Source organism: Salvelinus fontinalis, chromosome 14 (assembly GCF_029448725.1).
Source record: "Salvelinus fontinalis isolate EN_2023a chromosome 14, ASM2944872v1, whole genome shotgun sequence".
Taxonomy (NCBI): Eukaryota; Metazoa; Chordata; class Actinopteri; order Salmoniformes; family Salmonidae; genus Salvelinus; species Salvelinus fontinalis.
In genome coordinates this window covers 50,370,337-50,397,927 of record NC_074678.1, presented here as the reverse complement: position 1 = coordinate 50,397,927, position 27,591 = coordinate 50,370,337, and the positions used below count along the sequence as shown (strand labels likewise).

The window sequence follows — 27,591 nt, the reverse complement described above, 5'->3', positions numbered from 1 at the left end:
CTCTCCACGGTTAGCCTGGGAAGTGGGCGCAGGTCTCCTACCTGCCCTCGGCCACACTACCTCTTAGCCCCCCCCCCCAAGAAATTTTAGGTTAGTACTTGCGGGCTTCCAGCCTTGCTTCCGTGCTGCCTCCTCATAACGTCGCCTCTCCGCTTTCGCTGCCTCCAGCTCCGCTTTGGGGCGGCGACACTCCACTGGCTGTGCCCAGGGTCCTTTACCGTCCAGGATCTCTTCCCATGTCCAATCCTCCTTTTCCCACTGCTGCTGTCGTTGCTGTCCGTTAACCCGCTGCTTGATCTGGGTTTGGTTGGGTGATTCTGTAACGGCCCTCTTTCGGTGAGTGAGTAGACCAAGGCGCAGCGGGTTGTGAATACATAATGACTTTATTAAACAAGACGGGAAAAAACACGAAAACACTATAACAAACTAAACTTGATAACCTACAAAATAATAAACGATGAAGACAGACCTAAACTACGAACTTACATGAAACGAAGAACACATGAACAGGAACGAACGAGACGAGACAGTACCGTGTGGTGCAACAAACACAGACACAGCGACAATCACCCACAAACAAACAGTGAGAACAACCTACCTTAATATGACTCTCAATTAGAGGAAAACGCAAAACACCTGTCTCTAATCAAGAGCCATACCAGGCAACCCAAAACCAACATAGAAACGGAAAACATAGACTGCCCACCCAAAACTCACGCCCTGACCATCACACACATACAAAACAACAGAAAACAGGTCAGGAACGTGACAGCCCTTCGGTTCTGGATATAGGCCGATGGATTTGCTGATTGGTTGATTAAGGTTTAAACCAATACGTGACAGCGATATCACATATTGCAATAAACCTGAAAACATTGGCAGAGCAAGTTTCTAATATCACCTCTCAACTTCACTTTAAAGCCCATTATCCTAACCATCTTTGATAATAGCTGTTATGACACCACTGTCCACCAAAAGCTGCTTTGAGGTAGATTTATTTTTGACTCATCAAGCCTTCCTATCTCTGTGCAAAATGATCTCTATTATATCTGAGACTGTGTGCTCTCTCACTCCGATGACACTCGCTGACAGCTTAAAATAGTCCATGCTAAATGCACCAACTGTGGTTCATTGGGGGTTTGACCTCAAAATATGCACAACCAGTGGATTCCCCACCTGTTTAGCACCCCCAAAAATATATGGTTTATTGATTTATTTTGTCTTTATTCTGGGATTATTTTGTGTCTCATGTCAGTTTGCAAACTCATATATATATATATATATATATATATATATATATAATATATATATAAAATCCTTGAGTTAATAAAGCTGCATACTGTACCAACATGGTCTACTGTTTTTCTTGTGTAAGGCAACTCCAAAATGCAGGTGTTTCATCCAGGCTCGGTGCTTTCTGTGGTGGAGGGGCAGCCAGCAAAAGCACAGTTTGTAGGCGTTGGTAATATTCTCTAGCTGCGCCACGATTGGCTCAGTGTTCTGTCACTCATGGGGACTCCTCATCACTACAGTATCTACAGGGAGAGCGAGGCAGTTCAAGCCCTCTTGGGTGCTGCCATAGATTTACAGTAGAAGCCCCGTCCAGGCTCAAGGTCATTGCAACAGATAGCATTACATCAAATCACATGTTTATCTACCGTAGCTTTGATTGGACTGATCATGTCAACATCCGACTTTCAAAATCTTAGATAGCTAGACAAGCATTCATCATCATGAAATGGCATCGATAATCTACCCAGCAAATCACATATCCAAAGATAAGTGGTTTGGAAGGAATCCGTGGCTTACTATGAGCGTCGCAAAGCAATCACTATTGCGCTCACAGTAAGCCACTGATTCCTTCCAAACAATTTATTTCCGAATTTGCGAGTGTGTGTCAGTGGAGAGTGTGTGTGTGTGGTCCAAGTCCGATTTTAAGGATTAAAAACATCTGTCTGAAAGGGTCTCTTTTCCAAGCTTAGAAGGATAAACATTCCCACACCACACCATGGGCCAGAAAATGTTGAATACATTGACTGTGCTGTCAATCCAGCATGACTTCATCCAGAGAATGCCAGACTTTGATGACAAAGTTTGATGACAAAGTTTGCCCACAAGAAGGACTGGCACGCCACTTTCCTGTTCAAGTGAGCACAGCACAACAACGGTGAGTCCAAAAAATTTGTATTGTATGTTACTGCATAGATGATGTAATATGCCAGGGAGATATGTATACTGTAACTGAGAAAGTAATACTAAGTGTATGTTGTGTAGTAAGCTGTTAGTAGCCCATGTGTCTCACCATAAGAATTGGATCCCTCTCCCGTAGCCTACTGTTCTGACTTGGTGGTGCGCATGTAGCCTCTAACGTTAGCCTGTTTCAGAGAAATGTCATCATTGAATATTGTAAGAGCTTTCATTGTCTGCTTATATGTCGTTGTTATTTATCCTACGGTTCTGACTTGGTATATAGGGAGAATACTGTAAGAACGACCCGTGTTCTGAATTCTGTCGCTGTCAATTTCAAAAGCCCTGAACAAATAAGCATATCGACAACGTCCCTCTTAGCTCACTCATTATTGTCTTGATCGAAATTACAGTTTTCCTCTTATCTGCTCATCGTTCCGTTATGCTATAGTTTGTACATCTCCATTGTTATATTGCTTATATACAGTGCATTCGGAAAGTATTCAGACCCCTTCCCTTTTTCCAAATTTTGTAATGGTAGCCTTATTCTAAAATGGATTAAATTTAAAAAATCTTGATCAATCTCCACACAATACTCCATAATGACAAAACAAAAACAGGTTTTTAGAAATGTTTGTATATTTGTTAAAAATAAAAAGAGACCTTATTGACATAAGTATTCAGACCCTTTGCTTTGAGACTCAAGATTAAACTCAGGTGCATCCGGTTTCCCTTGATCATCCTTGAGATGTTTCTACAACTTGATTGGAGTCCACCTGTGGTAAATTCAATTGATTGGACATGATTTGGAAAGGCGCACACCTGTCTATATAAGGTCCCAATGTTGATAGTGCATGTCAGTGCAAAAACAAAGCCATGAGGTCAAAGGAATAATCCGTAGAACCCTGAGACAGGATTGTGTCGAGGCACAGATCTGGGGAAGGGTACCAAAAAATGTCTGCAGCATTTGAAGTTCCCCAAGAACACAATGGCCTCCATTCTATAATGGAAGAAGTTTGGAACCTCCAACACTCATCCTAGAGCTGGCCGCCCGGCCAAACTGAGCAATCGGGGGAGAAGGGCCTTGGTCAGGAAGGTGACCAAGAACACAATGGTCACTCTGACAGAGCTCCAGAGTACCTCTGTGGAGATGGGAGAATCTTCCAGAAGGACAGCCATCTCTGCAGCACTCCACAAATGAGGCCTTTATGGTAGAGTGGCCAGACGGAAGCCACTCCTTAGTAAAAGGCACATGACATCCCGCGTGGAGTTTGCCAAAAGGGACCTCAAGACTCTCAGACTCTCAGACAATATTAGCAATTATATAAACTCAGCAAAAAAATATGTCCCTTTTTCAGGACCCTGTCTTTCAAAGATAATTCGTAAAAATCGAAATAACTTCACAGATCTTCATTGTAAAGGGTGTAAACACTGTTTCCCATGCTTGTTCAATGAACCATAAACAATTAATGAACATGCACCTATGGAACGGTCGTTAAGACAATAACAGCTTACAGACAATTACAGGCAATTAAGGTCACAGTTATGAAAACTTAGGACACTACAGAGGCCTTTCTACTGACTCTGAAAAACACCAAAAGCAAGATGCCCAGGGTCCCTGCTCATCTGCGTGAACGTGCCTTAGGCATGCTGCAAGGACGCATGAGGACTGCAGATGTGACCAGGGCAATAAATTGCAATGTCCGTACTGTGAGACGCCTAAAACAGAGCTACAGGGAGACAGGACGGACAGGTGATCATCCTTGCAGTGGCAGACCATGTGTAACAATACCTGCACAGGATCGGTACATCCGAACATCAAACCTGCGGAACAGGTACAGGATGTCAACAACAACTGCCCCAGTTACACCAGGAACGCACAATCCCTCCATCAGTGCTCAGACTGTCCGCAATAGGCTGAGAGAGGCTGGACTGAGGGCTTGTAGGCTTGTTGTAAGGTAGGTCCTCACCAGACATCACCGGCAACAACATCGCCTATGGGCACAACCCCACCGTCGCTGGACCAGACAGGACTGGCAAAAAAGTGCTCTTCACTGACGAGTCATGGTTTTGTCTCACTATGGGTGATGGTCGGATTCGCGTTTATCGTCGAAGGAATGCGCGTTACACCGAGGCCTGTACTCTGGAGCGGGATCGATTTGGAGGTGGAGGGTCCGTCATGGTCTGGGGCGGTGTGTTACAGCATCATCAGACTGGGCTTGTCATTGCAGGCAATCTCAACACTGTGCATTACAGGGAAGACGTCCTCCTCCCTCATGTGGTACCCTTCCTGCAGGCTCCTCCTGACAGGACCCTCCAGCATGACAATGCCACCAGCCATACTGCTCGTTCTGTGCATGATTTCCTGCAAGACAGGAATGTCAGTGTTCTGCCATGGCCAGCGACGAGCCCAGATCTCAATCCCATTGAGCACGTCTGGGACCTGTTGGATCGGAGGATGAAGGCTAGGGCCATTCCCCCCCAGAAATGTCCAGGAACTTGCAGGTGCCTTGGTGGAGTGGAGTGGAGTAACATCTCACAGCAAGAACTGGCAAATCTGGTGCAGTCCATGAGGAGGAGATGCACTGCAGTACTTAATGCAGCTGGTGGCCACACCAGATACTGACTGACACATTATTCCATTTCTGTTAGTCACATGCCTGTGGAACTTGTTCAGTTTGTCTCAATTGTTGAATCTTATGTTCATACAAATATTCACACATGTTGAATTTGCTGAAAATGAACGCAGTTGACATTGAGAGGACGTTTCTTTTTTTTTTTGCAGAGTTTATTAGCACTTGTGAATGATGCCCAGCTTAAGGCAAGAAACACAGCCTATTTTCTAATCATAGCTGCACACCTAACCCATAGGCCTGTATGTTTTGATAAGGTTTGTATCAAAACTAAAGTGGCCGAATAACTTATTAAAATGTAGTACATTCATCCGCTTTACAAGGGGTGTAAAAGCCTAACTGGCTTACATAAGCAGCGCGTGAGTTTCAAGTTTGGGGAAGAGAATTTTCACCATAGAAATGCACCTTCATAATAAAGCATTACATGCATAATGTAATTTGTGGTGACTTTTGATATTGGTGTTTTCCCGCTAATGGAACATTTGCTCTTATAGCCTACTGCCGTGTGCACATTGCTGCGCTTATAATGTGAAGAAATAGCCAAATAGTTTATCAACACTTTAAGCTCAATGTTCTGATCTGTTTCAAAGTTTTTGGGATGCTAGTGTTTGTATTAATTTGAGATCTATTGCATCCCACAACTGTCCCAGACTATGTTTGGAATATTTATTTCTCGCACAGAATAGATTAAATTTTGTACTATGGGGATAGTAGATTGACAAAGGCTAGTTATTTTGTTGTTTGTTAGCCCTACTCATCTTGTTGACTGACAAAAAGTAAATGTGGACAGTTCATCCAATATTGGATAAGGAAGGGCGCAGTTGCTTCCCGACGTGTCTGTCTCTACTTGTAGCCTGTGAGAAAGACCCTTTGAGAAAGACCCTATCACATGATGGAGAGCCATGTTTTAGTGTGCAGCACTCTGGGAGAAGGGCAGAACTCCGGGCCAAGGGCACAAAAGGCATGGATTGTTTTTAGGATCCATAACAGCCACACAAAGGGGATGCCGCAGGGAAATTTGAGGCATTATCAAGTGTTTGTCAAATTGGGAATGAGAGCTAAGTGTGTACAGCCTGCGCAAATGAACAAGTATGTACAGCCTATGCAAAAAAAAACAAAGCAGAGCTCATGCCTTTCAAGCAACTTTTTTCAAATCATCATTAGTCGCATCATGCAGCCTTACAACGTATTAAAAATCATATAGCCCAACATTTGGAGAACTAAAGTAACATTAATAACTCTAAATTAAAAAAGTACCTGTTAATTTGTCCCTCAAATCGTTTGAAGAAAATATCCTTTTTATTCAGCTTTGTTCAACTGTATTCTTCATACTATAAAATAATACCACGGAATTCTAAGCAAATCTTGTCTGCTAAATGAACTAGTGTAGCCCACAGCCATTTGGCATAGCCAGATCAGGGCCTAACATAAGGACAAACCAGAGTATGCTATTCTGTTCTTCTCAAATAGACTACATTTTCTTCTTATCATGCTTCTTTAGACCTGTCTAAAATAAATAGTGGATTTATTGTGAAGGTGGAGGCTATATTACATGGATTTGTTTTGACTTTTTAAAATGTAGATGTTCCAAAGGTCTGCATCAGTGGCTTGTGTGGAATCCAGAATATGCTTAATATGTTTGTTAATTAATGGTTAATTACCTTGAGACCGACCAGTTATTTTGACCTCCCGGGTGGAGCAGTGGTCTAGGGCACTGCATCGCAGTGCTAGCTGCGCCACCAGAGTCTCTGGGTTCGCGCCCAGGCTGGGCTGGGTTCGCGCCCAGGCTCTGTTGCAGCCGGCCGCAACCGGGAGGTCTGTGGGGCGACCCACAATTGGCATAGCGTCGCGTGGCTCAGTTGGTAGAGCATGGCGCTTGCAACGCCAGGGTTGTGGGTTCAATTCCCACGGGGGGACCAGGGTTCAATTCCCACGGGGGGACCAGGATGAATATGTATGAACTTTCCAATTTGTAAGTCGCTCTGGATAAGAGCGTCTGCTAAATGACTTAAATGTAAATGTCCGGGTTAGGGAGGGTTTGGCTGGTAGGGATATCCTTGTCTCAGTATGTAATAAAATGTATGCACTCTACTGTAAGTCGCTCTGGATAAGAGCGTATGCTAAATGACGTAAATGTAAAATTTTGCTCGACATTCATGACTGCCACAACCCTATGTGGGTCTTCCCTGTCACGTTCGTTATAGCGATGAGACCAAAGCGCAGCGTGATTTGAATGCATATTCTTTTAATAAAGAAAGAACACGGAATGAACTATACAAAAACAACAAAACGAGCGTGAAGCTATATAATCACAGTGCTGACACAAGCAACTAAACATAGACATAGATAATCACCCACGAAATACTAAAGGAATATGGCTGCCTAAATATGGTTCCCAATAAGAGACAACGATAAACAGCTGCCTCTAATTGAGAACCAATCTAGGCAACCATAGACATACAAAAACCCCTAGACTGTTAACAACCCCATAAACATACAAAAACCCTCGACAGGACAAAAACATATAATCATCCATGTCACACCCTGACCTAACCAAAATAATAAAGAAAACAAAGAATACTAAGGTCAGGGCGTGACACTCACACTACAAGTCCTCGGGAAAGCATGCAGTTTATTAGGCTACAGATGAAATAAGTTATGAACTTCACAGGGTGGTGAAAGTGCAAGGTGATGAGTATGATGCTCCTTTCCAAGGGTCTTATTCTGGTGGCATGATCATCGATGCTTGGCTGCCTTTTGACACAAAATGATCTTGCTCTTTTGTCCATAATAATCTCATGTAGGCTATAGTTATGTATTAAACCCATCAGTTGAGTTAAAAATGCAATGGAAACCCATTCAACTTTTTATTCGGTTTAAAATCTATTTTTATGTGCACTACATTATCACACACAGCCTTTTATCTAAATCAAATGTTTTGTGTGATCCCTTTTTATAAACATAAATATCGACTCCGAATTAAGATTCAAAGATATCTGCAGATAGAATCGGTTTAATTGATTTTGAAAAAAAAAAATATCTGGTTATAGAACAGTATATTTGCATGTTTGGGTATTATTTGTATTTGTTATTATTATTTATTATTATTTGTATATTCACACTGGCTATTATTCTAATGAAGACCACATTTGTTTGGTCCACACCGGACCAAATCTGTACCAATCATAAATGTCTATGTTTCACAAGTTCGGACACCACGGTACAGCACAACACAAATATACAGTATAGTGGATTTCAATATACAGTAGAGCACAGTACAGCAGAGCACAATAGAGTACTGTAAAGAACAGTTGAGTATAGTTCAGTAGAGTATATTACATTATATTGTACTGTGTTCTACTGCAATTGTGGTTTGTGACTACTATGATTTCCCATTGTGGCCAATTCAATTACAGTCGTTACTTAGTTTTTCGGCCACTGTTACTGATTTGGTAACAGAGACACCTTTTAATTACTTAATTCACAAACAAAATTATTATCAGTAGAACACTAACTTATTGATAAGTCTAGCTACCTTTACTTAACTTTTATAATCCTCCCTCATGAGGGGGAGAAATTTGAAAATATCTAGGGGGTTTTGGTAACAAAATGACAAGACACTAGGCAATATTTACTAAATTTACAGATGGCAAAATATTTCTGCAAAACTTAATATAAATATTGATATTAGATGGCAGTGGCCTTTACTTCATTATTGTGTTTAGATTTTTGTTCTAATAACTTAAGACTTTCTAGTAGATTTAAAAATAAACATTTTCCATCTGTATGACCAGAAATCAATGCCTTTACCTATTCCTATTTTTTGGAAAATGGTAAAAAATACAAACATATTTACTATGCCTTCATTTCCACAAAATATAGACTCTTAAAGGCGCTGCATGGTCAATTGGCCATATAGTATTTACGCTTATTTGGCCTCTGCAGAAGTCAGGACATTCATACTTCTGCAGAAGTCAGGACATTCATACTTCTTGCGCATCGCAAAACAGCACGGAGCTGTTGAGCAGAGCTGTTTTGAAAGAAGTTGCCACGGAAGTGAGTTTGATTTTTATACAGGACCAACCTACCGTCAACCAATCTTGTCAACATGGATTTAAACGGAACTATACAGAGCCCTCCGCATTGTTACAAAATTTGTGAGGCGCACAGCGATGCGGTCCGGAGCTCAATTTGGCCTCTGCACACCCCCATATGGAGCCTCCGACCACATTTTCGGATCAAACATAAATTGGCTTTTAGCTTTCATTTGACACCAAATTTGATATGCTCCTATGACCATGGCCAGTACAAGCAGGTGAGTACTGGAGTAGGTCAAATAAGGTAATGAGCTGGGGGCTGGGAAGCACTGCTGTAGTATAGTTACAAGGGCTGGGACAATACCAGTATCGCGATACTCATTAGTATCGAGGCAATGAAACAACACGAAGCGGGTCTACCTTCTTTAGGAAAACAGCCCTAATGTTGGAAACAAACATCATTGTGTTTCATCCAGTGTCACATTTATTCGTTTTCCAAACTATTGCACACAACATTTGACATACTGTACAGCTGGTTTCTAAAGGACCAAAGAGTTTGCTTCATGTTTACATTTTTGCCATGGGGAGAAAAAAATGTGATACTGGTATTGTCACAGCCCTGTGAATTACATCTTCCAGATAGATGCACTACAGTGAGGGTTTTATTAGTAGATACATTTTTACATTGTCGTTGTTAGATTCCAGTATTTTTCCCCGCAGGTGAGATCAACATTAAGTTTCTATTTATACTCTTTGGAGTATACTGCAGGGAACCAGACTACTAGAAACTCTAAATAAGCTGTAATGTAAATGATGTCAAACATTTACGTGCTGTGACAAAAAGAAATAGAGCAATCATTACATTAATATACTGAACAAACATGCAACAATTTTCTAAGATTTTTCTGAGTTAAAGTTTATATAAGGAAATCAGTCAATTTAAATCAATTCATTAGACCCTCATTTCTGGATTTCACATGACTGGGGGTGGGTATATACCTCCCCATTTGGGAGCCAGGCCGAGCCAATCAGAATGTAGCAACGCTACATTGGACGGTTGGACGTACTGCCAAATTCTCTACAACGACATTGGAGGCAGCTTATGATTCAATTCTCTGGCAACAGCTCTTCTAGACATTCCTGCAGTCAGCATGCCAATTGCACGCTCCCTCAACTTGAGACATCTGTGGCATTGTGTTGTGACAAAACTGCACATTTTAGAGTTGCCTTTTATTGTCCCAGCGTAAGGTGCACCTGTGTAATGATCATGCTGTTAAATCAGCTTCTGGATATTCCACACCTGTCAGGTGGATTGCTCACTAACAGGGATGTAAACACATTTGTGCACAACATTTGAGAGAAATAAGCTTTTTGTGCATATGGAACATTTCTGGGATCTTTTTTTTTTCAGCTCATGAAACATGGGACCGGCACTTTACATGTTGCGTTTATATTTTTGTTCAGTGTAAATTGAACAGGGAAGATCTGAACTAATTTCCTGGATATCAAGAGCATTGTGGTGTTGGAATTTAATTCCACCCTGTAAATATGAAGTAAATCAGTCAATTTACATGTCTGAAAGTGTGTTTGATGTTCTTCAAAGAGCTTTACATGTCCAATCCTTTATGGCTCTGTTGATGTGTAAAATCCCCTTATCGGCAGTCACAACAACAGAAGTGGTTTGACAGATACACCGGGGATACATCTGCGGGGCTGTCCAGGTAGAAACAGATGGAATTAAACACTGAAATATACTGTACCGCTGTTGTGTAATTAGACACTATGACTTACTCTAAAACAGAACACTGATAGTTATCCGATTAGAAGAAAAATGAAAGGCCCTCGCACTTCCATGTCTGCCTGATTATGGTTCCTTCCATTATCAAGTGTAATTATAAAAAATATTTAAAAAAATGCACAACCATTAATGTCTGTCCCTTAATCTTGGAGAAGAAAAATGCCAATTTGATAATAAAGTCTAAAACAAAAACGGTACAGTATAATGCACTAAGCTGTTTAGAGCTATACAATTCTACATTATAGAGGAGACAGCAATCATTTGCTCCCAGAAAATTACCTAGACTGTATATAAAAATATTGACTATAAATTACCTCACTTGAGTTGGGGAAAGCACTACTTGCAATTAAGGGCCAAACTATAAGGCTCTTGGTTCCAAACTCGGTCTGTTCCGTGGGCAAAGGACCGGTATTATCTCTGGCTGCATTTCCATATTTACTTATACAGGCAATAATCTATTCATGAAGTAACGAATGGATCTCCTAAATTAATTTATATGTTGTTTTGGCAGGCAGCGAGCACAAGCCTGAATGCTGCGCGTTTCATATTTACACTTCACCCGAGCTAGTCGAATTAGAGTCGCAGGCAGAGGCTTGCTTCATTGATACATGGGATAAAAATGACCTTCCTCTCTCAATCTCATTCCCCGAAATGAAAACGCTGATATGTGTGCAAAATACACCATTGTCTGTGTTGCAAACATTCCAAGTAATCAGAGTGTGTTTGATTCCTTAGAATCTGTTATAAAAGGGCCAAAGTGTCTTTATTTTACACAGACTGCCATCACATTGTCATGTGTCACGCTATTGAGGATTGTTTCAATTGTTTCACAACCATTCCAGTACCGTGGCACATATCATAATTGGTGCATGCACCCATGAAAGTAACATCCAAGAATGTAATTCCTTTGGCCGATTTTGTGATGACACACAGCAATAAGACACTCATGCACAAAAGCAGATCTTACGTCTTTCACACGCAGTCTTTCTCTAGCTACATGTTTTGTTAGCTCTGGAATCAGTTAGGATGAAGCCTCTGCAGGGTTACTGTCGCCAAATGAAATATTGCACCATTCCTAATTGCCTTTCTCACAGATGTTGTCATTTTAATCATAAAATGGCCCCAGGTCTGTGCTTGTTTAATCAAATAATGACGTATGGTTGTATGCACATTCAATCTTATCAAATTAAAATGTGTTCTCTCCACATTACCTTGAACGTTAAATGACTCATAACTCTGGGCATTTCCATGTATAAAAGCCCCATGAGCACGAACATGTGAAGTTCATATGAGCACTTCAAACTAGATGTCAAATGAAAGCTAAGAGTGTGTCTTTGAGAAAGTATGGCATAGAGTGGCCTTTAGAAAGCATCAAAATTGATTAAATGTAATCTCACCCGTCTACATACAATACCCCATAATGACAAATTGAAAACATGTTTTTAGACATTTTAGCAAATAAATTGAAATACAGAAAGATCTCATTTAAATAAGTATTCACACCCCTGAGTCAATAATTTGTAGAAACACCGTTTAGCAGCGATTACAGCTGTGAGTCTTTCTGGGTAAGTCTAAGAGCTTGTCCAACATTTTGCCCATTAAGCTCTGTCAAATTGGTTGTTGATCATTGCTAGACAACCATTTTCCAGTATTGCCACCGATTTTGCGTAAGCGTAAACAGGTTTTTAGACATTTTTGCAAATGTATTCAAATAAACAGAAATACCACATTAACACAAGTATTCAGACCCTTTGTTATGAGACTCTAAATTGACCTCAGGTGCATCATGTTTCCATTGATCATCCTTGAGATGTTACTACAACTTGATTGGAGTCCACCTGTGGTAAATTTCAATTGATTGGACATGATTTGGAAAGGCACACACCTGTCTATATAAGACTCTCAGACCATGAGAAGAAAGATTCTCTGGTCTGATGAAACCAACATTGAAGCTTTTGGCCTAAATGCCAAACGTCACGTCTGGAGGAAACCTGGCACCATCCGTACGGTGAAGCATGGTGGTGGCAACATCATGCTGTGGGGATGTTTTTCAGAGGCAAGGACTGGGAGCTAAGTCAGGATCGAGGCAAATATGTACCGAGCAAAGTACAGAGAGATCCTTGATGAAAACCTGCTCAGGACCTCAGACTGGGGCAACAGTTCACCTTCCAACAGGACAACGACCCTGAGCACACAGCCAAGACAACGCAGGAGTGGCTTCGGGACAAGTCTCTGAATGTCTTTGAGTGGCCCAGCCAGAGCCTTGAGCCCGATAGAACATCTCTGGAGAGACATGAAAATAGCTGTGCAGCAACGCTCCCCATCTAACCTGACAGAGCTTGAGAGGATCTGCAGAGAGGAATGGGAGAAACTCCCCAAATACAGGTGTGCCAAGCTTGAAGCATCATACCCAAGAAGACTCAAGGCTTTAATCGCTGCCAAAGGTGCTTTAACAAAGTACAGAGTAAAGGGTCTGAATACTTATGTGAATGTGATATTTAAGTTGTATTTTTTTTAAATGTGCAAACATTTATAAAAAAACGTTTTGCGTTGTCATTTGAGTATTGTGTGTAGATTAAGGAAAAAAACTATTTCATCATTTTAGAATAAGGAAAATGTGGAAAGTAAATGGGTAAGAAAACTTTCCCAAATGCACTGTTTGATGTATAATAGAATACAACATTCAAATGTGTTTTTGTAATAAAGAAAAGCTTTAACAAAATATTAAAAGGCGACTCACACTATCTAGGAGAAATATGCTACTGTATATAAAGAGGGATAATAAAATATTTTAATTCTGGAAAAACACCAGGGCTTGATGGTAGACCTTTTTATGTCGTCAAGATCCATTATTAGCATGTTTTAATACTCTTAATTCAAATGGTATACTTTGAGGTACTCAACAAGGTTTGATATCATTACTACTAAAACATGACCCAGGTGGTAAGTATAAAGATCCAGTCCATTTAAAAAACTGGTGGCCTCTAACACTTCAATGTTGTGATGCGGAAATCCTTGCGAAATTCATAACACAGAATTAAAAAATATATTTTTACCAGATTTTGTCATCCTGATCAGTTTTTTTTTACTTGGATGATAAATTGGAGATAATATATGACAATTATGAAACATTAAAGATACCAGGCCTGGTCATCATAGCAGATTTTGAAAAGGCTTTTGATAAAGTACGACTAGAATTTCTATATAAATGCCTGGATTACTTTACATTTTGTAAAAATCTTATACAATGGGTTAAAGTTATGTACAGCAACCCCAGATGTAAATAATGGTAACTTCTTAGAAACTATTAAGCTTTAAAGAGGAGTAAAACAAGGCTGTCCGTTGTCTCCATATCTATTTATTATGGCCATTGAAATGCTAGCTATTAAAATTATATCCAACAAGAATATCAAGGCGTTAGAAATCATAGGGATAAAAACAAGTGTCAATGTATGCCAATGACTCAGTTTTTTCTTAAGTCCGCAATCTGGATCCCTGCACTGTCTCATTTGAAGATTTTGATCACTTTTCTAAAATCTCTGGATGAAAAACTCTGGGATGCTGGCCTTCTAGGCAGAGTTCCTCTGTCCAGTGTCTGTTCTTTTTCCCATCTTAATCTTTTATTTTTATTAGCCAGTCTGAAATATGGCTTTTTTTTGCAACTCTGCCTAGAAGGCCAGCATTCCAGAGTCGCCTCTTCACTGTTGACATTGAGACTGGTGTTTTGTGGGGACTATCTAATGAAGCTGCCAGTTGAGGACTTGTAAGGCGTCTGTTTCTCAAACTAGACACTCTAATGTACTTATCCTCTTGCTCAGTTGTGCACCGGGGCCTCCCACTCCTTTCTATTCTGGTTAGAGCCAGTTTGAGCTGTTCTGTGAAGGGAGTAGTACACAGAGCTGTACAAGATCTTCAATTTCTTGGCAATTTCTCGCAAAGAATAGCCCTCATTTCTCAGAACAAGAATAGACTGACGAGTTTCAGAAAGTTATTTGTTTCTGGCCATTTTGAGCCTGTAATCGAACCCACAAATGCTGATGCTCCAGATACTCAACTAGTCTAAAAAAGGCCAGTTTTATTGCTTCTTTAATTAGGACAACAGTTTTCAGCTGTGCTAGCAACTGCAAACGGGTTTTATAATGATCTATTAGCCTTTTAAAACAATAAACTTGGATTAGCCAATGTGCCATTGGAACACAGGAGTGATGGTTGCTGATAATGGGCCTCTGTACGCCTATGTAGATATTCCACTAACAATCAGCTGTTTCCAGCTACAATAGTCATTTACAACATTAACAATGTCTACACTGTATTTCTGATCAATTTTTATTTTAATGGACAAAAAAATGTGCTTTTCTTTCAAACACAAGGACATTTCTAAGTGATCCCAAACGTTTGAACGGTAGTGTGTTTTTTTTCTAATTCAATAATGATTGACAAATAATTGTCATCAAATTAAATGTTAATGTAAAATGAGTTGATTAACTGAATGTATCCTGTAACCTAAAGGCTTTAACAAAATATTCATGCAAATATGAATAGGCTGTCACGGATCCCTCCGGAACTGTGTCATTACGCACACCTGGTCCCCATTTCCTTGATTAGTAATTGTATAAGTGTGCCCTCTGTTCCCCATTGTCTGGTCTATTATTGTTCCCATGTCCGTTGGTCGTGTGAATGTTTTTACGGGTCTCGTCCCGTGTCGTTCTACGAGGTTTACCCTCACTATTTTGTTTGGGTATATCCCAGTGTTTTGTATACGTGTTTGTTTTGGGCGCATTTAAAACCCAGATAATGTATTCCTGCACCTGTCTCCAAATCCTTTACACCAGCATGACATAGGCATATCATAGACTAGGCATTTACTTTGTAGAAAGAGGGACAATTTGTCAAGTTAGGTCTGTCAAATTAATGTAACGTTAGAAAAAGTGCATTTCAATCCAGTCAGAGTATTTCTTATCATATCTACAGAATAAAAATGCTGTTTTGGGTATTAATTGCTTCTAATAGGTCAGAAAATTATGCATTAACCATGAATTTATCAGACTAAGTTTATAAAGAGGGGCGGGACAAATAAATATTAGGAATTTGCGTCGGCCTCAGCCATGCTTCCTGGCATGCGAGAGAGTTGAAACATCAGCACATACAGGTCCGAATACTGTGTCAGTGTCCAATCAGAGGCCTGAACATGATCTGAGAGTGTGATCTGGCTTTGATTCTCGCACATCAGCTTGGCTAGAGCGCGATGGGACAAGAAAATCTCGGCCTGCCAAACCCTCTCCTAACCCGGATGACGCTGGGCCAATTGTGCGCCACTTCATGGGCCTCCCAGTCACAGCCAGCTGTGACACAGCCAGGTATCGAACCCGGGTCTATAGTGACACTTCAAGCACTGCAATGCCATAGACCGCTGTGCCACTCGGGAGGCCCCTGCAAATTGATTTTAACAAACAATTGGTCCCCCAAAAAATGTGTCTCTCTGTTGAATTTCAAACTCCCAATGTGGCCCTCGAGCCAAAAACTTTGCCCACCCCCGATTTAGACATTCATCAGTACACTTGCAGAAAATAAAACTTTATATCAAACTCCATTATATACATAATGTACAGAGCTAGCAATATCTATACCACAATGAAGTTGTGAGCATACTAGGCATTCTATAACATCAGTCTTACTGAAAATTAATGTTGTGTTGGCTTTGTTCCAGACCGGGTCCGGAATGTTCTTCAGCTAGTGAACCTTGTGTTGGGCAATGTCAGCTGGTCTGGCAGAATTCATTGTGCTCATGACCTTGGATTCAGACTATACACTTTTGCTCTTGCCAGCCCTGTGCAGTCTTTTCCTCTTCCAAGTCAGATGATGTTGAGCTTGTTCCCGGCTGAAAGCTTTCATCCAATGGGTCTACAGCACAGCTGTTAAACTCATTCCACGGAGGGCCGAGTGTCTGCAGGTTTTTGCTCCTCCCATGTACTTGAGTGATGTATTAAGGTCACTAGTCAGGAACTCCCCTCACCTGCTTGTCTAGGTCTTAATTGAAAGGGGGGGGCAGCAGACACTAGGCCCTCCATGGAATGAGTTTGACACCCCTGGTCTACAGGATCTGTATTACTAAAACTGGTGTCATGTTCATCAGCAGTAGCAAGATTAGTCTGTAGGGCATACACTAGTCAGTGGTTAGCCAACATTTTACTATTTTGTCACCAATACACACTCACAAGGTACTGTAGCGATCCGCACAGACAGCTGTGTGTTATGTGTTAGGCTAGTAGGTGGTTGTGTTCGCGGGGTCCGACATGTCAGTCAACCTGCTATCTGCCAATCACGTGAATGCCTGGAATGTTCTGATGCCGGGCATCCTGGTGGTTGGCGGAGTGGCGTGGAGGGGGGTTGGGCAGGGGGATGGAGCATTGGAAGTTAAGACCAGGTTTTGCCTTTGTTCTCTCTCTTACGTCTGGGCTTCACAAGAGAAGGTCACGATTGGCTTGTGGGTTATCTTTCATTTATTTGGCGTGGGCTACGGCCAAACAGTAGCCTGTGTAAAGTTGGTTTAATAAACCGTCCATTCGTAAACTCAATCCTCTGTCTGGACAGTCGTTCTTTTATGATCTAGTCAGGTCATTACAGTACTATATCCACCCATCGCCCTCGTGTCAATAGAACATGCCGACTAACCTTCACACACAATACTGACACCAGTCAGTCAGTCACCCACACCCTTTCCTCCTTACTAATAACTGCTGTTCTCCCATTTAGAACACGCCTTGCTTAAACAATCAATGAACCCTCCATAATACAGAAGTTGTAGCCTACTTATAAACTCACCAACTATGACAACAAAACACGGACCATGTTTATGCCCAGCTCCAGTATATTTATTCATGGAGTCATGGTAAGATTTAGCAAAGATGACTTACACTAGTTCCTGGTGCTGCGCTTCATGTTGATGTCGCTACAGATGTTGATAGGCTTGTCACGTTAGCCTCGGGGTAGTTAGTTCGCTAACGGTTAGATATAGTCCGGTAGGCTGTAGCTAACGTAACCTAAGGTAGCTAAAGTTAGCTCGCAAAGTTACAAATTACGTCGCCAGATAACAGCTGGCTAATTACATTGATTTGCTTTGGAATGTCTAGCCAGCATATTATGAAAGCTAGGTAGCTAGATTTTGGTTTAGATAAACAAATGTAGTTTGTCAGCTAGTTACCTCTGCTCAACTTCTTAGTAAGGCAATCGATGAAATGTTACCCTAGCAGCCTGTGCATGCTTGTAGCTTGCACATCCAGGTACTAAGCACCACACCATGACTTAACTTTAGCTGTTGTCGACACAAAAATATAAATAAATAGTTCTTCACAAGCCGATGTTCCATGAATAAGTGGCTGGTCCAGTGGGTAACGTTCGCTACCTCAAATGGATCCACCTTGACAGGGGCGGTACCACATCCAGAAATCGCTATGAATTCTGAGTAACACTTTACAATAAGGTTCCATTTGTAAATTGTTTATTAAGGGGTTATAATTACGGTTATTTAATCATTTGGAAATTGCATTATAAGCCATTGATAATTGGTTATATCGCATTGGTAAAAATAGTGCAATAACTGGTCAGTGTTTGCCAAATATTGAGCCAATATTTACTTAGTTATTATCCATTTATAAATGCACCAATAATATGGCTTGATCTTGAGATGAAGCCTTAATTCCTGGAATAAATAAATGTACCAATGCATCATCAGCGTTTCAGATAGGGCAAGACACCAGTGGAGGCTGCTGAGGGGAGGATGGCTCATAATATAGCTAATGAAATGGCATCAAATCATGTGTTTGATACATTTACATTACATTTAACTCATTTAGCAGACGCTCTTATCCAGAGCGACTTACAAATTGGTGCATTCACCTTATGACATCCAGTGGAACAGCCACTTTACAATAGTGCATCTAAATCTTTTAAGGGGGGGGGGGGGGGGTCAGAAGGATTGCTTTATCCTATCCTAGGTATTCCTTAAAGAGGTGGGGTTTCAGGTGTGATACCATTCCTCCTATTCTGCTCTAGCCCATACCACGAGTGCGTCCTCCCCAAGTAAGGTGCCACCAACCTCCTGTGCAAGACACATTATGGGAGTTAACCATTGGTCTGAAAACCAACTATTTCTGTTCCTGGGACACAGCAACAATGCATTACACAAAAATGAGAAAATAACTTTTTTTTTTAACTGCAGCCATTTGAAAGTAAGGTTGCATGATGATACATAAGGGTAAAATATTATACGCATTTGTAAGTGCATTTATAAACGGTTAATAGCTGGAGGTAAATAGTGACTAACTATTTGACAAGCACTGACTGGCTAGCGCACAATTTTTTAACCAATTTGTTATAACCCATTTAATGGTTCATAAAGCATCTACAAAAGATTAAATAACCATTAACGTAATTACAAACCCTTTATAAACCCTTTACAAATGGAACCTTATTGTAAAGTGTTAGCGAATTCTGGATATTGTGGTTTGCCTACAATCAGAAAACACAGATGGTCCTTTTCTACCGGTAAGATGCAGAAACGCTTATATTTGTGTGTAGTGATTTTTATGACATATAGGTTAACATATTTATGAACATATACAGTGAACGAGCAGCGGTGAAATTACCCTTTAAGAGAAGAAATAGCATTCTATCAGTATCTGGCTGCAACAGTGAATCAGAAAGCAACCGAGTCAGTTGGTAAGGATGTCGGATCTTAATTTGACCCCTTTCGTCGCTGGAGGAAAATATTTAGAATTGCCGCCTGAATGCAGATGGAAGCAGTGTTTGTAGGCTATAGAATAATTTATACTGAACAAAAATATAAACGCAACATGCAACAATGTCAACGATTTTACTGAGTTAGTTCATATAAGGAAATCCGTCAACTGAAATAAATAAATTAGGCCCTAATCTATGGATTTCACATGACTGGGCAGGCGCGCAGACACGGGTAGGCCTGGAAGGGCATAGGCCTACCAACTGCGGAGCCAGGGCCAGCCAATCAGAATGAGTTTTTCCCCACAAAAGAGCTTTATTACAGACGTTTCATTAGCTGTCCGGGTGGCTGGTCTCAGACAATCCCACGTGAATGTCCCACGTGGTCTGCGGTTGTGAGGCCGGTTAGACGTACTGCCAAATTCCCAAAATTACATTGGCGGCGGCTTATGGTAGGGAAATTATCTGGCAACAGTTCTGGTGAACATTCCTGCAGTCAGCATGCCAATTGCACACTCCCTCAAAACTTGAGACATCTGTGGCATTTGTTGGGTAACAAATCTGCACTTTAGAATGGCCTTTTATTGTCCCCAGCACAAGGTTCATCTGTGTAATGATGATGCTGTTTAATGATTTCTTGATATGCAACACTTGTCAGGTGGATGAATTATCTTGGCAAAGGAGAGATGCTCACTAACAGGGATGTAAACAAATTTGTGCCCAAAATCTGAGAGAAATTAGAAGTTTTTTGTGCGTATGGAGATTTCTGGGATCTTTTATTTTACATGTTGCGTTTATATTTTTGTTTAAGTATAATGTGTCAGTTCAAGTAGCCCATGTAGGCTACAGAGCGTCTCGTGTGAATTCTTATGTGAATAATAACACATTTACATTTTTGTAGGGGGTAGATGTATTTTTCGCGAAGGAAAATATGTTTCTTTGCATCAATTGTTTTATTATATGTTCAAGGCAAGCATTAGGCTGAATACATTTGTGGTAGCTTCCGTGTCTGTGTGATCCTCAGGTTACAATCTAAGTAACAGTATAGATTTTCAGTACTCTACACACCTCTGCAAATTATACATAGCCTAACTATAAATGTGGGCGAGCGTACACACTGGAGGAAAGTTTATCTTTCTACAGTAGACCTACAAACATCCTATTATCGGTTTTCACACCTTTCATGATGTGACAATAGATAGGCTAACGGGTAGCCTACAAAATGTAGACTATTGGAATATAATCAAAAAGCAAAGGCCCTATTGCAACCATCGAGTATCGCCAGTTGATATCTCGTTAAACCATCAATATGCGCTAAATTCACCCACACAGCTGATCTCAATTGCAACCATTAATGGCCACATCATTACCACTCCCTAAAAGATGATGTCGGTGTTACCTTAGAGATCTGTATATAATGACGAAATGCTCATGTCTCCACAAGCATAGGTCTGCATATTAAGCCCATAGAAACGCATTGAGCTTATTCTGGACAGATTTTGGCGAGAATGAGCCATCTTGCTTCACCTCTTACTCCCACCTCTTACTCCCTGCTTGCAACAAAAGTCTTTCAAGATATGTTCGCCCTCTGGTTGGTATTGTCATCGGAACAACTTCCTTGTTTACAACGGTAAATCTACTGTGGCACTTTATATGAATGGAAACTAATGTTGGTGTAGCCTACTGTCATTTTATTTGGTTACTATTTATGCTCTACAAAAGTGTCTTGTATGGTCATTTCTTTTCAAGATCGGGGGTAAAATATCCTTGAACTGTCCATATTTGAAATGTGTAACTAAAAGAAGTCATTCGGGGGATTGAATTATTTGTGCCAGAAGGGCTTGGGCCGGAATCGAACCCATACCTACACAGTAGGTCTATATGTGTGCCCTGAAGGGAGCGTCCGAACCGCTAGACCACCCCAGGCCACAATTAAACTAAATGTTGACAGTTCATGTGTAAACTTAGGATACACTTTGCACTTGCATATCGTAGCCTAGTGGAGACTAATATCTATCTTGTTATTAAGCTATATAAAACAATGATTGTTATGTATGGCTCCCTTTCAGATGATACATTTTTGGGAGTTAAATGTTTCAGTAATAGGACCTAGGCCTAGCGTTTGAGCAAGTGAGAGATAATGTATTATTTTGATAGCAGGCCTGATCCCAATGACTCGACTGCCCCTACATGGAGATAAAGAGAACTGCACATTTTCAAGGAATCCCAAGGCTCATTTGAATTTCCTGATGCCGCAGGAAAATTCTCCTTGACAAAAGAGTGATCAAGTTAAGATCTGACATCTGTAGCCTAAAGTGTCGAATTCATCTTGGCAGGAATTTGATTGGCAAGTCATAGACATGTCAAAATGCACTCTATTTTCAGGTTTCTGGAGGTGTCGGAAACGTTTGCTCTTTGAAAGCAGATGACTTGCTCACTTTTCTCATTTTTCTCTTTGCTCACTGGCCCATGGTGTTATCGACAGTGACATGCTTGGAGGGCCTTGGCCTCAGCTGTACCTTAGCTGTAAGGCGAGGGCTAATAGACATGGCCTGTATGCTTGGACAAAGTCAGACAAAAAAGCAACATCAGCACAACACTTCTCATGACCTGTTTCTGTCCAAATGAAGAGATTCGATACCTGCCTCAATTTGTAACAAGCATTTGATGTCATTTGTGTTTTTTTTGTGTTTAACTCTCATTTTACCATGATACCAAAAAAATTACTAGAAAGACAGTAAATCATGACACACATAATGCACTATTTGCCAAATTCCGACTATAGGAGAGAAACTAAAGTACAGATCTCACCAGGAGGAAGTTCTCTGCATCCACTTGATTTTCATTTGACGGCCCGTTGCGATCCATAAAATAATTTAGAGAACAGAAAAATCAGCAATCCCTTGAAAGGTTGGACCATAAAACATACAGTGGGGCAAAAAAGTATTTAGTCAGCCACCAATTGTGCAAGTTCTCCAACTTAATACTTATTTTCCACCATAATTTGCTAATAAATTCATTAAAAATCCTACAATGTGATTTTCTGGATTTTTTTTTCTCATTTTGTCTGTCAAAGTTGAAGTGTACCTATGATGAAAATTACAGGCCTCTCTCATCGTTTTAAGTGGGAGAACTTGCACAATTGGTGGCTGACTAAATACTTTTTTGCCCCACTGTACTAGCAAGAATCACAACAGTAACAAATCAGCACCTAGAGAGTTACCCAGACCAGAAAGCGTCCCTTTTTCAAACATCTTTCCCTTTATCTAGGAATGATCAAGCAATTGAGTTCCATCCTCCCAATCAAAACCATGACAAACAATTGGTCAGCATTCCACCACTACAAATACAAGAAGGTGTGACCTAAGGAAAAGGTGTGGCCTCTACACCTGCTAGTTTGGCATCAAAGGATATGTAGTTATAACACCAATCGAGGTGTCTGTTTGTTGTGTCTAGAGCTTTGCACATACAGTGCAAATTCCTCGACATCAATCCATTACTGAAATGTCAACAACTGAAAGGTCAAAGGTCTAGCCAATGTTTGACATATGAACGCTGCCTTTACAGGTAATGGTGATTAGTCACCAGAAGTCCATACATTACACAACCCGCCAATGAAAGAGTGAGATGGAAGTGACATTTCTGTGTGCAGCATTCTCAAAGTATCAAAGCTACCAGTAATCTGTTTTCTAATCTGCCCTCCTTTCCCTTTCTCCCACCCTCAAAACACCATCCCTCCACAGTCAGACACAGAGTTCTGGGACAAGATGCAGGCAGAGTGGGAGGAGCTAGCACGACGGAACTGGTTAACGGAGAACGAGCAGGCCCAGACCCCCTCCAGTGTGTTGCCTCACGAGAAGGTTACTATTTTCACCTTTGACCTCTGCTTTCATAGTACTCTGTCTATGCACCCTGTTTAGATGCCAATTATTTGTTTTCTTCGCATGTGGACATGTTCTACTTAATGAAGGGGAAATATAGCCTATGAACTTGATGATATACAGATGTGCTGTATATACAGTATGAACTGATTTAACCCAGTGCTTCCATAATGTTAGAGACAGGTCAAGAAAACACAGGGTCAAGATGGCGCCGGAGAACAAGGCTGACGTTTTACGTATTCCTAACCAATTGTGTTTTTTTGTTTGTTTCTTTGCGTTTTTTGTAACTTATTTTTTTACTTATTTTGTACATAATGTTGCTGCTACCATCTCTTATGACCGAAAATATCATCTGGACATCAGAACTGTGATTACTCACCACGGACTTGCAAAATCATGTTTTTCCTTTAACAAGTCTTGTCGCCCGATGTGAATGATATACCGCTTTCCCGGGAACAGGCCCAGATACCCGTAATTTGCGTGAAGAGAAGGCGGAGAAAAAGGGGCCATAGAGCGGGCTGCCTTCTAAGAATTTGTAGGCGATCGAATAAACCCCACTTACTTCCATTCTGCTAGCAAACATGCAATCTTTGGAAAATCAAATCTATGACCTACGTTGAAGATTAAACTACCAATGGGATATTCAAAACTGTAGTATCTTATGCTTCACGGAGTCGTGGCTGAACGACGACATTATCAACATACAGCTGGCTGGTTATACGCTGTATCGGCAGGCCAAAACAGCAGCATCTGGTAAGACAAGGGGCGGTGGACTATGTATATCAAAACAGCTGGTGTATGATATCAGAACAGCGGGTATACGATATCTAAGGAAGTCTCGAGGTTTTGCTCGCCTGAGGTAGAGTATTTCATGATAAGCTGTAGACCACACTGTCTACCTAGAGAGTTTTCATCTGTATTTTTCGCAGCTGTCTACATACCACCACAGACTGATGCTGGCACTAAGACCGCACTGAATGAGCTGTATTCCGCCATAAGCAAACAAGAAAACGCTCACCCAGAGGCGGCGCTCCTAGTAGCCGGTGACTTTAATGGATGGAAACTTAATTCAGTCTAACCAAATTTCTATCAGCATCTTAAATGTGCAACCAGAGGGGAAAAACTATGAACCACCTTTTCTCCACACACAGAGATGCATACAAAGCTCTCCCTCCATTTGGAAAATCTGACCATAATTCTATCCTCCTAATTCCTGTTTACAAGCAAAAATTAAAGCAGGAAGCACCAGTGACTCGATCAATAAAAAAGAGGTCAGATGAAGCAGATGCTAAGCTACAGGACTGTTTTGCTAGCACAGACTGGAATATGTTCCGGAATTCCTCCGATGGCATTGAGAAGTACACATCAGTCATTGGCTTCATCAATAAGTGCATTGATGACATCGTGCCCACAGTGACCGTACGTACATACCCCAACCAGAAGCCATGGATTACAGGCAACATCCGCACTGAGCTAAAGGGTAGAGCTGCCGCTTTCATGGAGCGGGACTCTAACCCGGAAGCTTATATGAAATCCCGCTAAGAACCATCAAACAGGCAAAGCGTCAATACAGGACTAAGATCGAATCGTACAACACCGGCTCTGACGCCCGTCGGATGTGACAGGGCTTGCAAACTATTACAGACTACAAAGGGAATCACAGCCGAGAGCTACCCAGTGACACAAGCAAACTACTTCTATGCTCGCTTCGAGGCAAATAACACTGAAGCATGCATGAGAGCACCAGCTATTCTGGAAGAATGTGTGATCACGCTCTCCGCAGCCGATGTGAGTAAGACCTTTAAACAGGTCAACATTCACAAGGCCGCAGGGCCAGATGGATTACAAGGACTGGTACTGCGAGCATGCGCTGAACAATAGGCAAGTGTCTTCACTAAAATTTTCAACATCTCCCTGTCCCAAGTCTGTAATACCAACATGTGTTAAGCAGACCACCATAGTCCCTGTGCCCCAGAACACTAAGGTAACTTGCCTAAATGACTACCAACCCGTAGCACTCACATCTGTAGCCATGAAGTGCTTTGAAAGGCTGATCATGCCTCACATCAACACCATTATCCTAGAAAACCTAGACCCACTCCAATTTGCATACCGCCCTAACAAATCCACAGATGATGGAATCTTTATTGCACTCCACACTGCCCTTTCCCACCTGGACAAAAGGAACACCTATGTGAGATTGCTATTCATTGACTACAGCTCAGCGTTCAACACCATAGAGCCCTCAAAGCTCATCAATAAGCTAAGGACCCTAGCACGAAACATTTCCCTCTGCAACTGGATCCTGGACTTCCTGATGGGCCGCCCCCAGGTGGTAAGGGTAGGTAACAACACGTCTGCCACGCTGATCCTCAACACGGGCCCCTCAGGGGTGCGTGCTCAGTCCCTTCCTGTACTCCCTGTTCACTCATGACTGCAAGGCCAGGCACAACTCCAACACCATCATTAAGTTTGCTGATGACTCAACAGTGGTAGGCCTGATCACCGACAACGATGAGACAGCCTATAGGGAGGTCAGAGACCTGTCAGTGTGGTGCTAGGACAACAACCTATCCTTGGTGTCCACATCACCAACAAACGAACATGTTCCAAGCACACCCAGACAGTCGTGAAGAGGGACCGACAAAACCTTTTCCTCCTCAGGAGACTGAAAAGATTTGGCATGGGTCCACAGATCCTCAAAAGGTTCTACAGTTGCACCATCGAGAGCATCATGACCGATTGCATCACTGCCTGGTATGGCAACTGCTCGGCCTCCGACCGCAAAGCACTATAAAGGGTAGTGCGTATGACCCAGTACATCACTGGGGCCAAGCTTCCTGCTATCCAGGGCCTCTATACCAGGCGGTGTCAAGACTCTAGCCACCTTAGTCATAGACTGTTCTCTCTGCTACCACACGGAAAGTGGTATCGGAGTGCCAAGTCTAGGTCCAAGAGGCTTCTAAACAGCTTTTACCCCCAAGCCATAAGACTCCTGAACATCTAATCAAATGGCTACCCAGACTATTTGCATTGCCCCTCCCCCCTTTTACATTGCTGCTACTCTCTGTTATCTTTGCCACTTCAGCATGCTTTTGTGGCACAGTCGATGCCACGCAGGGCTACGGGCTAGGGTAGAAGGTTCGCTGACCACCACAGACGAGCTCACTCTCCCTGTCTGTTTCATTACACTACGATCAGAGCCGGCTGCAGACAATGATAAGCTATGGGGGAATCAGATTTTCGACATTTATAAATTATATAAAATATATCTAACAAATTTTCCACCAACAGGTTTCTTTGCCAATGCCCACAACCAATAAACAAAGCATACCGACTTCGGACACTTCAATATCATGGTTTGCGTTTTCAACACCACAATAAATAGACTATGTCAATCTTGACAGACAGAAAATACTTCCCTCCCTGCCTTGTTGGCTTACCCAGTATTCGAAGGCTTGGCTTGACAATCTCCGAATGTCATTAAACATTTGTGTTTTGTAGCAGATTTTTTTCTTTACATTCATAAATTGGCCACTGTACAGTTTGGAATGATGAATTTTATTTGTCAGTTAAAAAAATACATATATACACAAATATTTTGCACAATAACGTCAGGGACTTGTTTTTTTACATATACAATTGCATAGATAGACACATTACAGATATAGAAATGAAAAAAATGCTCAACCTCCAGATGAGTATGAGGAGGGAGTTTAAGTACAATTCTTACAAGTTTGTTTGGCTGGAAGCTTATTCTTTAGATGTTTGGGGCTGCTGGTGAACCATGACGTGCAGGCGTAATCAAAGTGACACTGGACTAGCGCACTTGCCAGAGTCTTTAGGGTGTCTATTAGCGAGGTTTCCGTCCAACACTGTCCTGTGTTTCGATGTGTAGCATATGAAAAACTTTATAGCATATTCTTCTTATTGGTTACTTAGGCTACTTTCCTAAAACAAAGACTGTCCACCTCATGGTTCAGCTGTCAGAGATTTGAGCACTGAATGTATCAGGGCATTGCATACATGGGCCTATAGGTTTAGGTGTCCACTGTATGATATTTATATTTTTATATATTTTTTACAACACAAGGGGAGGGTTTTGTGATTTATGTTTTTCATTTTTACGTTGGGAAAGTTGGTACATCATTTTTTTATGACACCTTGAGTTAAATTTGATCTGTCCCTTAATAAACCGTGGTATCAATCCACAACGGACTAGGACAAAATAATTCGCGCCCCTAGCCGAATTGGAGTTGATGACAACGCAAAGACTGTCGTTCACTTGCAAGTCGGAACTAGGTAACTCTGAAATTTGA

General features: G+C 41.3%; 1 protein-coding gene across 1 annotated transcript in view; it reads left to right on the top strand.

Moving 5' to 3' along the window:
* Window positions 1-27,591, top strand: part of LOC129811080 (PEX5-related protein-like) — a 173,907-nt gene that overhangs the window by 130,442 nt on the left and 15,874 nt on the right. The window contains exon 9 of the mRNA XM_055862233.1: window positions 23,135-23,251. Coding sequence (XP_055718208.1) covers window positions 23,135-23,251 — 117 coding nt within the window. The remainder of the gene's footprint in view (window positions 1-23,134; window positions 23,252-27,591) is intronic.